Here is a 16,224-nt window from a genome sequence, read left to right as displayed (position 1 = left end):
ACGGTGATGCTGGCTTGCAGTGGATGCCCAGGGCTCAGTCCTGTAGATGTCTGTCCTTGGCTACATGTCTTCAGTCTCCTTTTCAGGTGGGACAGCTCCAGGCCTGTGCGCACAGCTCTCTGCCCTTGGAGCCGTGCAGGTGTATCTCTACTTACATTCCTTGTTTCTTTTTAAAATGTTTAAGTCATCTCTGCATCCAGTGTGGGGCTTGAACTCACAGTCCCGAGATCAAGAGTTTCACACTCCACTGACTGAGCCCGCCAGGCACCCCCACTGACATGACTTCTTCTTCTGTGCTCCATGTTGTATTCGCCAGAAACCAGTCCTCGTTTGTTTTTGAATTTTGATCATTAGTTTCAAACAGAAATTTTACATTTTAAAATTATATTCTGTGTTATTGATGTTATATGAGTACGTGGGGGATTTTCCTCCTCATTTTAAGGCACAGCTGTGGGGAGGCCGGCCCAGCACCTGACACCGTGCTGTTTGCCCCAACTGTGTGTCCCCAGGTGGACCACGCGGCAGCTGTGAAGGAGTACAGCCGCTCCTCCGCTGATCAGGAAGAACCGCTTCCGCATGAGCTGCGGCCCTCAGCAGTGCTCAGCAGGACCATGGACTACTTGGTGACTCAGATCATGGACCAGAAGGAGGGCAGCCTGCGGGACTGGTATGACTTCGTGTGGAACCGCACCCGGGGCATACGGAAGGTATCAGCCACTTCTGATCAGAAAATTAGAAAATGCATGTGAATTCCAAAGTTGAAGCAAGATTTCTTTCCATTTTACTCATTTACTCAGTTATATTTCATCTGTGTAAAAAAAAATGCTGTTATTTAAAATCCTTACAAAGTCCTGTTAAAATGTGACTCATGGGCTTCGTTTGAAATTGACGTGAGAAATTCAGGTAATCGTGCTTCTTCTAATAGTTTGTTCCCAGTGCATGGAAATAACATGCGTGAAATCCGTGTATATGAGATGCATGTATGTAAGGTGTGTGTGTGTAATACTCCCTCTTGCTTGTGGCCAGGACATCACACAGCAGCACTTGTGTGACCCTGTGACGGTGTCTCTGATTGAGAAGTGCACCCGGTTCCATATCCACTGTGCTCACTTCATGTGTGAGGAGCCCATGTCCTCCTTTGATGCCAAGATCAACAATGAGAACATGACCAAGTGCCTTCAGAGTCTGAAGGAGATGTACCAGGACCTGAGAAACAAGGGCGTGTTCTGTGCCAGCGAAGCTGAGTTCCAGGGGTACAATGTTCTGCTCAATCTCAACAAGGGGGACATCCTAAGGTAAATTTTCAAATTTAGAAGCTCGTCTAAGCTGTGCGAAAAGGCAGGGTTTGTTTGTTTTTTTTAAAGACTTTATTTATTTATTTAAGATTTAATTCATTTATATGAGAGAGAGTGTGTACATGAGCAGGGGGGAGGGCAGGGGAGAGTGAGAAGCAGACTCCCTGCTGAGCGGGGGGCCAGATGTGGGGCTCTCTCCCAGGACCCGGCGATCACAACCTGAGCCAAAGGCAATTGCTTAACCTACTGAGCCACTCAGGTGCTCCTCCATTTTTTAAAAAGATTTTTTTCTTTAGAGAAAGCATGCAAGCAGGGGGAGGGGCAGAGGGGAGAAAGAATCTCCAGCAGACTCCCCACTGAGTGGGGAGCCCACGCGTGGTTCAGTCTCATGGCCCTGCGATCATGACCAGAGCTGAAACCAAGTCAGGTGCAGAGTCAACGGAGCCACCCAGGCGCCCCAACAGGCATCCCTCTTGGTGATTCAGTCAGCCCTGCTCATTTACAAAGCAAAAGAAAGTTAAATTTTGTTTTTTAGATGTCATCCCCATCAGAAACAGCTGGCAGTCATTTGGCATTAAAGTAATTCTTTGATAATCAGTTCTTAAATTGATTATTGCTTGCATTTGTTTATTTACCGTCTTTTTAGAGAGCACTGCTGTTCCCAGTCCAGCTCGAGTGTGGCAGCCTCGAAGTCAGCGAGCTGAGTCGAATGGCATACGTCATCCTGAGTCCCTCTTTCTCAGTGTGGTTAAACTTTAGGTTTTTTTTTTTTTTTTTTTTAAAGCAAAGGTCAAGCAAAGCTTTATTTATTTATTTTTTTTTTTTAAGATTTTATTTATTTATTTGACAGAGAGATCATAAGCAGACAGGCAGGCAGAGAGAGAGGAGGAAGCAGGCTCCCTGCTGAGCAGAGAGCCCGATGCGGGGCTCGATCCCAGGACCCTGAGATCATGACCTGAGCCAAAGGCAGCGGCTTAACCCACTGAGCCACCCAGGCGCCCCAAACTTTAGGTTTTTTTAAAATCACATCTATTTTCATGGACATTTTGTCTAATTAAAAATAAAATTGAGGGTGCCTGGCTGGCTCAGTCAGTTAAGCATCCAACTCTTGATCTCAGCTTAGGTCTTGATCTCAGGGTCATGAGTTCAAGGCCCCTGTTGGGCTCCATGCTGGGCCTGGAGCCTACTTAAAAAAGATGGAAAAGGAAAAAAAATAAAATTCTAATCTCCTTGTCTCCTTTAATTAACAGAGAAGTACAACAGTTCCATCCTGCTGTTAGAAATTCCTCCGAAGTGAAATTTGCTGTTCAGGCCTTTGCTGCATTGAACAGTAATAATTTTGTGAGATTTTTCAAACTGGTCCGGTCGGCTTCTTATCTGAATGCTTGTCTTTTACACTGTTACTTTAATCAGGTGAGTAATGTAGCTATACTTGAAGAATTGGAAGAAATCAGATTGTTACTTTTGGTATTTGCTATTTTCGCAGTCCCAAGTTCGCTCTCGTGTAAGCACTGCAGCAGCTCCCCGAGGGGGCTGCCCGCATTACCTTGTGTCACGGGCTGGCACCATGGACCACTGATGGAAGAGGCCGTGTGATGGAAAATACTGTTTCTAGGTTCAGATCGGAGAAATATCTTTAGAATGATAGGACTTGAGTTTCAACGCTATCATTTTCTTGGAAACAAACCAAAAATAAAATTTTGCACATATAAGGTCCCTGATTTAAAAATTCTTCAGTGTTATTAATCTAAATTTTGGGAGTGAACCTGATGGTGCTGAATCCATTTCAATAAATACCTGAAGGGCCTGCTCCTTGTTGAGTGCTGTGCTGTGCCCTGGGTTGCAAACCTCAGTACCATGCAAACCAGGTCGAACCTGGTGCTTTGCATAGAGTCTGAATGCCTGGTCTCAGAATCCCCCCAGTCAGGTCTTCAGCCCTAGCCCCCTGACAGCGCATGCACGGTGCTGCCCCCAGCTGCAAGGGGTCCGCTGGGTGGGGAGGCGGCAGCCGGGGTGGAGGGGGAGGTGAGTCTTAGGACCTGGCCAGCTGGTTCAGTGACTTCGGGTTGTTTTTCTTCTTTGGTCACACATGAGATCCTTTGGTAAACAGTGACTGAGCTCATGGTCATAGCCCAGGCAGAGGGTCTTCAAGTTGGTTCATTGTCCTAAGAATTGCCAACAGCAATGACATTGTGGAACAAATGGAAAGATTTTTAACAATGTGCCATTTGGGGAACTCTGTACATTCAGTAAATAAAACTGATAGTTAATATTTTCAGAATGATTATGTAATATTCTTAGAATGTTAGCCATTTGTGCCCGTTTTAATAATTTGAAACAAAAAGGACACCTAAATGCTTTAGAGAAACGAAGTGTTTGACATGGGCCCAAAGGCTCCCTTGCTCAGCTCCACCTGCTGTGATGCTTCCTGTCCCTCCAACCCCAGCACAGTCCTGCCTCAGGGCCTTTGCATGTGCTGTTGTCGCTGCTGTTCTTTATCCTCACAGAGCCATATGGTGCTCACCTTCTTCAGGCCTTGGCTTCCCTGCCACCTCGGCAGAGCCCCCCACCCCTGCCTGCCTGCCCTCCTCTGCCTTCCCCTCTTGCACTGTCACCGTTAAATGTACTGTGTATTTCACAGGTGTTTGTTCATTGTTGGTCTCTCCCTAACACATCAGGTTTGGGGGCAGAGATTTTGCTTTGTTCATTGTTGTGTGCTCCACGTTAACAATGCTGGGTGAGAAGTAAATACTCGATAAATCCTGTTAGAATTAACACTGCAGGAGGATGCAAGGGTCACCCGGAGTCCTGGCACCCACATGCAGTTTTTGTTAACATTTTCCTGTCTTCTTTTTTTAAAGCACTTGTTAGGAATTTCATGCTGTTTCTGCATTTTTCCGTGGCTCTCTTTCATCTCTGATGATGTTTAATATCATAGAGCTTTGTGTTGAATGGATGGTATACAGTAGGCCTCCCACATGTCCTGCTGATGGATGATTTGTCTTCTAGGGTTTCTTTCTTTGTTTTGCTTGTTTTTGAAGATTTTGCTTACTTGTCAGAGAGAGAGCATGCATGTGCCGCACAAGTAGTGGAGGGGCAGGCAGAGGGAGAAGCAGACGTCCCACTGAGCAGGGAGCCTGATGCAGGCCTCAGTCCCAGGACCCTGGGATCGTGTCCTGAGCCGAAGGCAGACACTTAATCGACTGAGGCCCCCAGCGCCCAGGATTTCCTTCATGGCCTAACCGGTCCTGAGTGTGAGACTGACTGTTTCACTGTTTCACTGGCATTTCTGGAGCATCTTCTGCTGAGCAAATGCCCTGATGATTGCTGAGCGCGGGCCTCTTAGTACTGGATTGCTTTCCAGTGGGACTGAGCCGCAGCAGGACCCTGTCCCCCATGGTGGCATTTCGTGGTCATGGAGACTGGCTCCTTAACGCTGCAGTGACGGCTTCTCTCTTCAGATCCGAAAAGATGCTCTCCGAGCGCTCAACATCGCGTACACCGTGAGCACGCAGCGCTCCACTGTCTTTCCCCTGGACGGCGTGGTGCGCATGCTGCTGTTCAGAGACTGTGAAGAGGCCACAGACTTCCTGAACTTCTATGGTCTCACTGTCTCTGATGGGTAAGAGCAGAGGGTGGCTGCGGAACCTCTCTCTCTGTCTCTCTTTTTTCTCTTTTAATTCTGATAAAGGGCTGGGAAGTGCCATCTGCATGCCAGGCCCCAGAGAGGGCCTGTTCCCCATGCTGCCTCCCTGGGGTGCAGGTGAACACAGCGAGGCTCAGAATGGTTGGGGAGCAACCCCAGATCAGACACTGCTCGTTAGTGGATTGCATTCAGACCGTTTCTTTGCAATTCCAAAATCAGTGCTTTTCACTAGTTACTGAAGAAACTAAAGGTAAAGGTTCGGGTCTTCCTTATTCTTTCTTTCGAACATGGCTTCTGCAGGCCAGGGACTACCACTGCCCAGCTGTGGTGGCCCAGACAGGCACTGGTGGGTCAGGCCAGGAGCTTCTCTGCTGCTTCGAGTCAGTGTTTTGAGAATCTGATGAAACTCCGGGACCCTCTCCCAGTAAACGGAACCATAACGTGCACCATGGCTTGTTCCAAATTGCTGTTTCTCTGACTCTTCCCTCCTCTTAACTCATTGCCAGCCCCTTCCTGTCTGCTTCCTGGAGGCCAGGCCTCACAGACACATGTGGCTTTGGAATAAGACAGGAGCATGCAGGTGTGTGTTGTTGCACGTATGGCTGTGTGCACGTAGGCCAGGAGGCTCCCATGTCACAAGGAAATGTCCGGGCTGGCAGCTGTGGGTACTATGGGCTGGGACACCAGATCGGCCTTTATTGCCTCCCTCTTCATTTACACATGGTAGTGGGGTGACCCAGTGCTGGGGACGGGGCTCCCAGCATTGCTGCTGGGAGCTGAGAAGGTGAAGGCAGGCTTCTCACCTGTGTAACGCTTCTCTGGGTTCTCTGTGGTCTGGGTAGCTGTGTCGAGCTGAACCGGTCCTCGTTCCTGGAACCAGAGGGGTTGTCCAAGGCCAGGAAGTCGGTGTTTATTACCAGGAAGCTGACTGTGTCGGTCGGGGAGATCGTGAATGGAGGGCCGCTGCCCCCTGTCCCTCGTCATAGCCCCGTGTGCAGCTTCAACTCCCAGAACAAGTACATTGGGGAGAGCCTGGCTGCAGAGCTGCCTGTGGGCACCCAGAGACCCAGCTTGGACACAGTAGGTGAGAAGCTGCAGTCGCGTGCGGGAACTAGCCTCGCCCCTCCAGGAAGCCTCTCTGGGGGTAGGAGCGTCTGGCTGATGTTGTGGGTTGGGGCGGGGTTGCTGGGTATTTGATTTGGGCTCAGATATTCCTCCCCCCTCAAGAGGGGCCTGAATGGCTCCCTGATGGCGCGGTGCTTGCTTCCCGCAGGTGAAGCACGCTTTGTCCCCTCTGACGTCGCTTGGGAGGGTGGCTAGCCCTGAGGGTCACTGTGGGTGCCTAGGGGTTGTCTTAAGTGTCCTCACTTGCCTGTTCCCTTCCAGGTGTGGCGAAAGGAGAGGTATGTGGGGCGGAGGCAGAGGTACTGCCAGCCACTCTCCTCCAGCAGCCCCTTCCCAGTGCCATGCCCACACCAGCTTCTCTGCCTCACGTCCCGGCACCGACCCCGAGCATAGCGCCTGGCCTCTTCCAGCCCCCTGGGCAGCCCCCCATGCAGCCCCCTGCACAGCCCGAGTTGCTTCCTCCGAGGCCTGCACCTTCGTACTCTGATGCGGTAAGGAATCTTCCAGAGTAGGGCTCTGAGGGTTGTGCAGGTGTCCCCAGTAGTGTCTGATGTCCAGTCTGACCGTTGTCTGTAGATCGAACCCACAGAGGTGCTTGCGCTGTGGCTCTCAAGTGTTCTGAGTGCCAGCCGGGGTCGCTTGAGCCTTCGTCCTTCTGACAGGGTGCCTGGGGCCCCAAGCTTTGGGAGGCCCTGCACCAGGCCCCCTAGCTTGTTGCCCGTGTCTGCTTGAAAGGGCTGTAGCTCAGACTCTGGAGGAGGTGGAGGGTTCTTATGGACATAACATGAGGGCTGAAGGAAGTCCTGCCTTGCACTGATGGCTCTGCAGACACGTGGGTCTCTGTGGGCACCCTCAGCCCTGTGGAGTGGGCTGTGTTGTGTGGTCTCCCACGAAGGGTCTAGGGAGAGGCCCTGGCTGCGGTCCCTTAGCTGCAGGTGGCAGGGCTGGGGCGGAGCCCCCAGGCCAGTGCAGAGCCCCCGTCTGTGTTGCTGTCATCAGAGCAGCACTCTGTCGCTTCCTGTCCCAGTGCCATCTGGCACCGCTGACGTGTCTGCTCTGGGTGATGTTCTGCACTGCTCATTGGGAGAGCCAGTGGACCTGTGACAGGGGACATGGGAGGCCCCAGGCGGCACTGTGTGCCCACTGATGGGGTTGACCAGGGCCTGTCTACACATAGGTTGTGGGATCGGGCTTGCCACCCTGCTGCTTGGGCGGGGGTTGGGGCGTGAAGGAAGCCTGAGGCGATTGTGAAGAACGGCTAGAGAAGCCAACCGTGTTTGATGTGGTGTGGGGGGCAGCGTGGGGCGGCGTCGAGCAGGCAGCAGGCTTGCGCTGTCCTCTTCCAGAAGGTTTCTCTCTGTTCAGTAGCGGTAAACCTTTCCGGACGCAGCGTGGCCGATTCCCACATGAGAACTGTCAGCTGCCCTCAGTGTCCACTGATGCGGTTGTGAAGGGATGTTTTTGTCCTGGGATGGGGGGATGCTCCCTGAGACCATCTTGGGTTCTGCGAAGGTTTCCAGTACCGTTAGACTGTAGGGCTAGATTGTTCGGTTTTAAGCTCAGTCCGGATCGAGGCAGTGTTTCTCGCTGGCAGCGCGCTGATTCGTCTGTCTTCTCCTTAGGACCTGGCTCAAGTGGTGGATGAGCTCATCCAGGAGGTTCTTCAGAGGGACTGTGAGGAGGTTGGTGCCGCTGGGGCGGCCTTCGCGACCACAGCTCTGGGGTGAGTGCGGGGCCCCACCAGCTCCGAAGCTGGCGGCCTGCTGGGGGCATTCCCTGTCCCCTGTATTTCTCCTTAGAGAGCTGCTGTCAGCCTTGGACAGGAGGTCACAGCTGCTCATTTGTACAGGCTCAACTCTTGGTCCTGTCCTCTAGGCAGGTATGATTGTGTGTGTGTGCTTTTTGAGCAATGTTAGGGTTATTAAAGTTGTTAAGTTATGCATTTTATGGTATAATGAAATTTCTTTGGAGATTTCAAACTACAGTTATAAATTTTGTATATCTGATTCTATCTAATATTGTAAAGATGTAATCTTAATAAATTTAATAATCAGAATTTTTCTAAGACTTAAACAACTTACTAATTGATCTAGTAAATCAGAGTGTTTTAAGGATTTCAAACATGCTTTAAAAACCGTATTACACATGAAATCACACAGTGATTAAGAATATAATTGCATTTGTAGAAATGTAGGTGACTCAAAAGGGTTACTGTTATTGATAGGTCTGATGGATTTTCTTATACTGGAGTCAGCAGGGAACCCGATGTGAGGCTTGATCCTAGGACCCTGGGATCATGACCTGAGCCCAAGGCAGACGCTTAACCCACTCAGCCACCAGGCGCCCTTAAGTTTTTTTATAGTAGTCATCAGAATGAGTGCCGAGTGCTATCTGGTAGTTTTGGTTTGCATTTCCCTAATGACTAATGATGTTAAGCCTTTTTTCTTGTGCTTATTTGCCTTTTGTGTATCTTCTTTGGAGAAATCTATATTCAAGTCCTTTGCCCATCTTTGAATTGGTTTTTGTTGTTGAGTTTTTAGGAGTTTGTCTATTTCTGGGTATTAATCCTATTCTGTTTGGGAATGTCTTTTTGGTTTGGTTTGTCTTTTCACTCTCTTGATAGTGTCCTTAGATGCACAGAAGTCTTAAATCTTATGTAGTCCGTTTTATCTAACTGTTCTTTTGTTGCCTGTACTTCTGGCTTTATATTTAAGAAACTGCCAAGTCCAAAGTTATGAATATTTTCCTGTGTTTTCTTCTAAGAAAATGATAGTTTTAACTCCTAAGTTTAGGTCTTTGATCCATGTTTGTTTCGTTTTCATGTGTACAATAAAGATTTAACACCATTCTTTTTATATATTCTTTGTGCTTTGAAATTACCATCTTTTCCTCTTTGAATGGTCTTGGCACCCTTGTTGGAAATCAACTGGTCATATACATGAGGGTTTCCTTCTGGATTCTCTCTGTTCTACTCTGTTGGTCCATATGTCTGTTTTAATGCCAGTACCACATCATTTTGATTGCCATAGTTTAGTAAGTGTTGACGTCACAAGGCACGAGTCCTTCAACTTTGTTTCTCCTTTTCAAGATCGTTCTACTATTTGATGTCCCTTAAAATTCCATATGAATTTTATGATGAGTTTTTCTTTTTCTTTTTTTTTCCTGAGAGTGAGCGAGCTGGGGTGGGGGGTGTAGAGGGAGGGAGGGAGAGAATCTTAAGCAGGCTTCATGTCCAGCGCAGACTGACCTGGAGCTGGATCTCATGACCATGAGATCATGATGTTACCTGAGCTGGAGTCAAGACTTGGACGCTTAACTGACTAAGCCAGCCAGATGCCCCTGGGATGAATTTTTCTATTTCTGCAAAATGCTTCTGGGATTTTGATAGTGATTGCATTGAATCTGTAGATTGCTTTGGATAGTACTGACATCTTAACATTAAGTCTTCCCGACTAGGGGTGCCTGGCTGGCTCAGTTGGTAGAGCATGTGACTCTTGATCTTGGGGTTGTGAATTTGAGCCCCATGTTACTTAAAATAAAAAGTCTTCTAGTCTATCCGCATGGGTTGTCTTTCTGTTTGTTTAGGTCATCCTTAACTTCTCTCAGCAATGTTTTCTGCTTTTCACTGTATAGGTCTTTCATCTCCTTGGTTAAGTTTATTACTAATTGCTTTATTCTTTTCAGTGCTATTTTAAATCCAGTTGTTTGCTTAATTTCATTTTTAGAATGTTCATTGCTAGCATATAGAAATATTAATTTTTTTCAAAGATTTTTATTTATTGATTCGAGAGAGAGAGAGACAGTGGTGGGGAGGGGCAGAGGGAGAAACAGACTCCCCACTGAGCAGGTAACCTGAAATGGGGCTCCATCCCAGGACCCCGAGATGATGGTCTGAGCCAAAGGCAGGTGTCCACAACCAACTGAGCTACCTAGGAACCCCTGATTTTTTTTTGATCCTTACATTTCAATCTTGTTAAACTTGTTCCAATAGGTTTTGAGCAGAATTCTTAGGATTTTCTATATACCAGATCATGTCCTCAATGAATAGATAATAATTTTTTTCTTCCCTTATAGTTTGGATGTTTTTTATTTTTCTAACTTCCAATGTAGTATTGAATAGAAGCAGCAAATGGGTCATCCATGTCTTTTTGCTGGCTTTAGAGGATAAGCTCTCAGTCTTTCACATCTGAGTATGATGTTAGCTGTGGTTTTTTCATATATAGGCTATATCATGTTTAGATAATTCCTTTCTATTTCTAGTTTTTTTAGTGCTTTTATCATGAAATGGGGCTGAATTTTGTCAGATGCTCTTTCTGCATCAGTTGGGACGATCATATGAGTTTTTTCCCTTTAGTTTATTTGTATGTTTGTCTTACGTTGTTTTTCATTTGTTGAACTATCCTTGCATTCTAGCAGTAAATCTCACTTGGTAATTTTCTATAACCCTTTAAATATATTGTTGAATTTTTGTTTATTGGTATTTTGTTGAGGATTTCCACATTAGTATCCTTTAGGGATATTGGTCTGTGGTTTTCTTACAGTGTCTTTGTCTAGTTTTGGTATCAGTTCAGGGCAATGCTGGCTTCACAGAAGTGTTTGTAAGTGTTTCTTTCTCTTTTCCTCTTCAGATTTTTAGAACCATTTCACAAAGGTTGGTGTTAGGTCTTCCTTAAGTGTTTGATACAATTTGTCAGTGAAGCCATCTGGTTTTTGACTTTTCTTTGTTGGGAGGGGTTTTTGAATACTGAGTCAATCTTTTAAGTTATAGGTCTATTCAGATTTTCTGTTTCTACATGAGTCAGTTTTGATAGATTGTGTGTTTTAGACATGAGCTTAATTTTTATGTTAAAGACAAATACAGTTTTTTTCTTGCCAATGTTACGTTTAGTTATGTGGCTTGCTTGCCTTTTATTTATTTATTTGGAATGATACCCCCTTTTCTCTGCCTAGCGTTTCCAATGCTGCTATGGAGGAGCTATTAACAGCTGCAACTGCAGGCATTTTGAGGCACATAGCAGTGGAAGAAGTGACTAAGGAGAGGGAGCGAAAGGAGGAGGAGAGGCGGCAGGCGGAAGAGGAGAGGTGAGCGTGCGCGTGACGTCAGAGTGCGTGGACACAGGACAGAACCCACCCTGGCCTGGGATGCTCTTACTGGTGTCCACTGCACTGGCGTCAGACCCCCGGTTCACCCAGTGCCCTCCTACACTGCAGCCCAGGTCATGGGTGGGGGTCCGGGGCCACACCCGCCTTGGGAGCAGCAGCCTTCTCCCGCAGCTGGAGTTGGGGGCAAGGGTGGCAGTCGGGGGAGCTGGAGTGTGCGTGGCTGTGCGGTTTGTCTGTTGGGATATGAGGAATGGGCTTGCCGGCTGAGGCAGCACAATTCAGATCCCAACTTTTGAGGTCAGAGAGAGTGTTGACACTTTTTTTTAGTCTTAAACATTACCCTTGTGCTTTTTTTTTTCTTTTACCGTCAGGTTGAAACAAGAGAGAGAACTGGTGTTAACTCGGCTGAGCCAGGGCCTGGCAACAGAGCTAATAGAACTTGTCGTGACAGAATGCGTGAGGGAAACCTGCTCCCAGGAGCTGAAGTAAATGGAGGGCTGGTATCTTGCGGTTCAGGGGTGTGGGGTGGGAGAGAAGCGGGTTACTGAGGCACCGCGGCCAGCCTCGCGCAGTTCGGGCTGGCTGTGTTTCACTTTGACAAGGAACTTGCCTGTCGAATGGCCACACGGTAAGACGCCATCCCTGTTCTTGGGTGTGTGCCGCCTCCGGAGAGGGCCTCCCTTCCACTCCGGACCTCGTGTGGTTCCTGCACTGGTTGTGGGCAAGTGGCCATTAGCAAAATAATCCACTGGTATCTTCTACGCTCCGAGGTATTTACTGCTAGTTTTTCTCAAGTAGAAGATTCTTCTGTTGTTTCATATGTTAAAAGATTTCTCTGAGGTATCTCATTTAAGAATTTTAGTAACTTCTTTTTTTTAAATTGAAGTGTAATTAACATGCAGTATCGTATTAGTTTCCTGTATACAGCATATTTATTTGAAAGTTCTATAAATTATTCAGTGCTCACCACGGTAAGTGTAGTCACCACCTGTCACCATATGGCGTTGTTATAGTATTTATTAGTCACTCTTCCCTGTGCTGTACTTTTCATCTCTGGGACTTATCTGGTGTTTGACTGGAAGTTTGTGTGTCTTAACCCTCTTCATCTATTTCACTCATTACCCCCCTACCTACCTCCGCTCTGGCAACCACCAACTCTCTAGATTTAAAATCTGTTCTTCTTTATTCTTTTGTTCTGTTTTTTAGATTCCACGTGTAAGTGGTATTTGTCTTTTTCTGTCTTATTTCCCTTAGCACATTATTCTGTGTCCATCCATGTTGTTGCAAATGGCAAGATCTCATTCTTGTTTGATGGCTGAGTAGTAGTCCATTACACACACCACGCACACCCCATATTTTTATTTATTTACTCATTTTCAAAGATTATTTATTTATTTATTTGACAGACAGAGATCACAAGTAGGCAGAGAGGCAGGCAGAGAGAGAGGAGGAAGCAGGCTCCCCGCTGAGCAGAGAGCCCGATGCGGGACTCGATCTCAGGAGCCTGAGACCATGGCCTGAGCCGAAGGCAGAGGCTTAACCCACTGAGCCACCCAGGCACCCACATATTTTTATTTATTTATGTATCTGTGGACACTTAAGTTTCTTCTGTATCTTGGCTACTGTACGTAATGCTGTTATAAACATAGGGTGCATATAACTTTTCAAATTAGTTCTTAGTTTCTTTAGGCAAATACCCAGTAGTAGAATTACTGGATCATATGCCGCTTTAAGTTTTAATTTTTTTAAGGAGACTTCATACTGTTTTCCACAATGGTTGTACTAATTTACATTCCCACCAATAGTAGACAAGGGTTCCCTTTTCTCCACATCCTGGACAACATTATTATTTCTTGTCTATTTGATTCCAGCCGTTCTGACTGAGGTTATATCTCTTTATGGTTTTAATTCACATTTCCTTGATGATTAGTGATGTTGAGCATCTTTTCATGTGTTTTTTGGCCATATATATGTCTTTGGAAAAATGTCTGTTAGGTCCTCTGCCTGTTTTTAATCAGGTTTTTTTGTGGGTTTTTTTGTTTGTTTTGTTTTTTGGTGTTGAGTTCTGCAAGTTCTTTATATATTTTGGATATTAACCCCATATTGGATATATCATTTACAGGTACCTTCTCCTGCTCACTGGGTTGCCTTATTGTTTTGGGGATAGTTTCCTTCACTGTGCATAAGCTTTTTATTTTGGTATAATTTTAGTAGTTTATTTTTGCTTTTGTTTCCTTTGTCTTAGGAGACACATCCATAAATATGTTGCTAAGGCTGATGAAGGAGAGTTACTGCCTGTGTTTTCTTTTAGGAGTGTTAAGGTTTCAGCTCTTACACTGAGAACTTTAATCTATTTTGAGTCTCTCTCTCTTTTTATTTATTTATTTATTTGTCAGAGAGAAGGAGAGAGCACAAGCAGGCAGAGTGGCAGGCAGAGGCATAGAGAAAAGCAGGCTCCCCGCTGAGCGAGGAGTCTGATGTGGGACTCGATCCCAGGATCCTGGGATCCTGACCTGAGCCGAAGGTAGCGGCTTAACCAACTGAGCCACCCAGGTGTCCCGAGTCTTTTTTTTTTTTTTTTAATTTATTTATTTGAGAGAGAGAGAGTGAGTGAGAGAGAACATGAGAGGGGAGAAGGCCAAAGGGAGAAGCAGACTCCCCATGGAGCTGGGAGCCCGATGCGGGACTCAGTCCTGGGACTCCGGGATCATGACCTGAGCTGAAAGCAGTGGCTTAACCAACTGAGCCAGCCAGGCGCCCCTATTTCGAGTTTCTTTTTGTGTGTGGTGTGAGAAAGCAGTATAGTTGAGTATAGTTTCATTCCCGTACATGCAGCTATCCAGTTTGCCCTACTCCCTTTGTTGAAAAATATCTTTTCTCCATTGTCTATTCCTTTCTCCTTTGTTTACAGACAACTGACCATGAAGGTATGACCCGCTATCCCATTCCGTTAGTCTCTGGATCTGTTTTTGTGCCAGTACCGTACTATTTTGAATACTATAGTCCTGTAGCATATTGTGAAATTTGGGATTATGATACTTAAAACTTTGTTATTCTTTCTCAAGATTGCTTTGACTATTCAGGGTCTTTGTGGTTCCCTACAAATTTCAGTGTTATTTGTTTTTGATCTGTGAAAAATGCTGTTGGTATTTTGATAGGGATTGTATTTTCTTTTTCTTCTGAGTAGTGTGAACATTTTAACAACATTAATTCTTCTGACCCATGAGCATGAAATACCTTTCCATTTGTGTCATCTTCAGTTTCTTTAATCAGTGTTTTATAGTTTTCAGAGTATAGCTCTTTTACCTCCTTGGTTAAATTTATTCCTAGGCATTTTATTCTTTTTGGTGCAACTGTAAATGGGATTGTTTACTTAATTTCTCCTTTGGCTACTTTGTTATTAGTGTATAGAAATGTAGCAGATTTCTGTGTATTAATTTTGTATCCTGAAACTATTGAATTCATTTATTAGTTCTCAGTTCTGATGGTTTTTTGGTGGAGTCTTTAGGGTGTTCTATATGTAGTATCACTCATCTGCAAATAGTGACGGTTTTACTTCTTTTTTACCAATTTGGGTGTCTATTTCTTTTTCTTGTCTCATTGCTGTAGCTGGGACTTCCAGTATAGTATCGGAAAAAAAATGGTGAGAGTGGCATTCTTGACCTGTTACTGATCTTAGAGGAAAAACTCTTAGTTTTTCACCATTGAATACGATGTTTGCTCTGGGTTTTTCATATATGGCCTTTCTTATGTTGAAATGTGTTCCCTGTAAACATACTTTGTTGAGGGTTTTTATCACGAATGGCTGTTGTATTTTGTCAAATGCTTTTTCTGCATTTGTTGAGATGATCATGTTAATGTGTGTCATATTGATTTGCACACATTGAACCAGCTTTGCATCCCTGTAATAAATCCCACTTGCTTGTGGTGAATTATTTTTTTAATGTATTGTTGAATTCAGTCTGCTAATATTTTGTTGAGGATTTTTGCATCCGTGTTCATCAGGGATATTGGCCTGTAGTTTTCTTTTTCTGTAGTGTCTTTTTTTTTTTTTTAAATCAGGATAATGCTGGCTTTGTAGAATGAGTGTTTGTATATTTATAGACTGTTTTCCTTTCTTTTCTATTTTTTGAAATAGTTTGAGAAAAAATAGGTAGTAATTCTTATTTATATATTTGATAGAATTTACCTGTGAAGCTGTCTAGTCTTGGATTTTTGTTTGTTGGGAGTTTTTTGATTACTGATTATATTTCATTTTTCTATTTCTTCCTGATGCAGTTTTAGAGGATTATATGTTTGTAGGAATTTATCTATTTCTTCTAGGTTGCCCAGTTTGTTGACATATAATTTTTCTTAATATTTTCTTATAACCTTTGTATTTCTGTGGTATGAGTTGTTATGTCTCCTCTTTCATTTCTGATTTTATTTATTTGAGTCCTCTTTTTTTTTTTTTTTTTTAAAGATTTTATTTATTTATTTGACAGATAGAAATCACAAGTAGGCAGAGAGGCAGGCAGAGAGAGAGGAGGAAGCAGGCTCCCCACGGAGCAGAGAGCCCCATATGGGGCTCGATTCCAGAACCCTGGGATCATGACCTGAGCTGAAGGCAGAGGCTTTAACCCACTGAGCCACCCAGGCGCCCCGAGTCCTCTCTTTTTCTTGATGAGTCTGACCAAAGGTTTATCAATTTTGTTTACCTTTTTAAAGAACCAGATCTTGGTTTTATTGATTTTTTTCTATTTTGTGTTTAACTCTCTGTTTCATTTATTTCTGCTCTAATCTTTATTGCTTCTTTCCTTCTACAAGCTTTGGGTTTTCTTTGTTCTTTTTCCCCCAGGTCCTTTAGGTGTAAAGTTAGGTGGTTCATTTGAGATTTTTCTTATTTCTTGAGGTAGGCTTGTATCATTATAAAATTCTCTCTTGGAACAGCTGCATCCCAAAGATTTTGACTATTGTGTTTTCATTTTCATTTGTTTCCATGTGCTTTTTTTTTTTTTTAAATATTTAATTATTTATTTGACAGAGAGCGAGATCACAAGTAGGCAGAGAGGCAGG

At 45.0% G+C, this 16,224-nt stretch overlaps 1 protein-coding gene across 2 annotated transcripts in view; it reads left to right on the top strand.

Annotated features, from left to right (window-relative positions):
- Positions 1 to 16,224, top strand: part of LOC111155625 (minichromosome maintenance complex component 3 associated protein) — a 47,283-nt gene that overhangs the window by 11,225 nt on the left and 19,834 nt on the right. For both annotated transcript variants that reach the window (XM_022515893.1, XM_022515894.1), the window contains exons 8-16: positions 510 to 707; positions 1,027 to 1,295; positions 2,546 to 2,708; positions 4,757 to 4,917; positions 5,784 to 6,025; positions 6,328 to 6,557; positions 7,689 to 7,789; positions 11,017 to 11,148; positions 11,541 to 11,654. In XM_022515893.1, the coding sequence (XP_022371601.1) occupies positions 510 to 707; positions 1,027 to 1,295; positions 2,546 to 2,708; positions 4,757 to 4,917; positions 5,784 to 6,025; positions 6,328 to 6,557; positions 7,689 to 7,789; positions 11,017 to 11,148; positions 11,541 to 11,654 (1,610 nt within the window). The remainder of the gene's footprint in view (positions 1 to 509; positions 708 to 1,026; positions 1,296 to 2,545; positions 2,709 to 4,756; positions 4,918 to 5,783; positions 6,026 to 6,327; positions 6,558 to 7,688; positions 7,790 to 11,016; positions 11,149 to 11,540; positions 11,655 to 16,224) is intronic.

The sequence above is a fragment of the Enhydra lutris genome, unplaced genomic scaffold (assembly GCF_002288905.1).
Source record: "Enhydra lutris kenyoni isolate GAN:26980312 unplaced genomic scaffold, ASM228890v2 scaffoldscaffold43, whole genome shotgun sequence".
Classification (NCBI taxonomy): Eukaryota; Metazoa; Chordata; class Mammalia; order Carnivora; family Mustelidae; genus Enhydra; species Enhydra lutris.
This window is presented reverse-complemented; position numbering and strand designations above follow the sequence as displayed.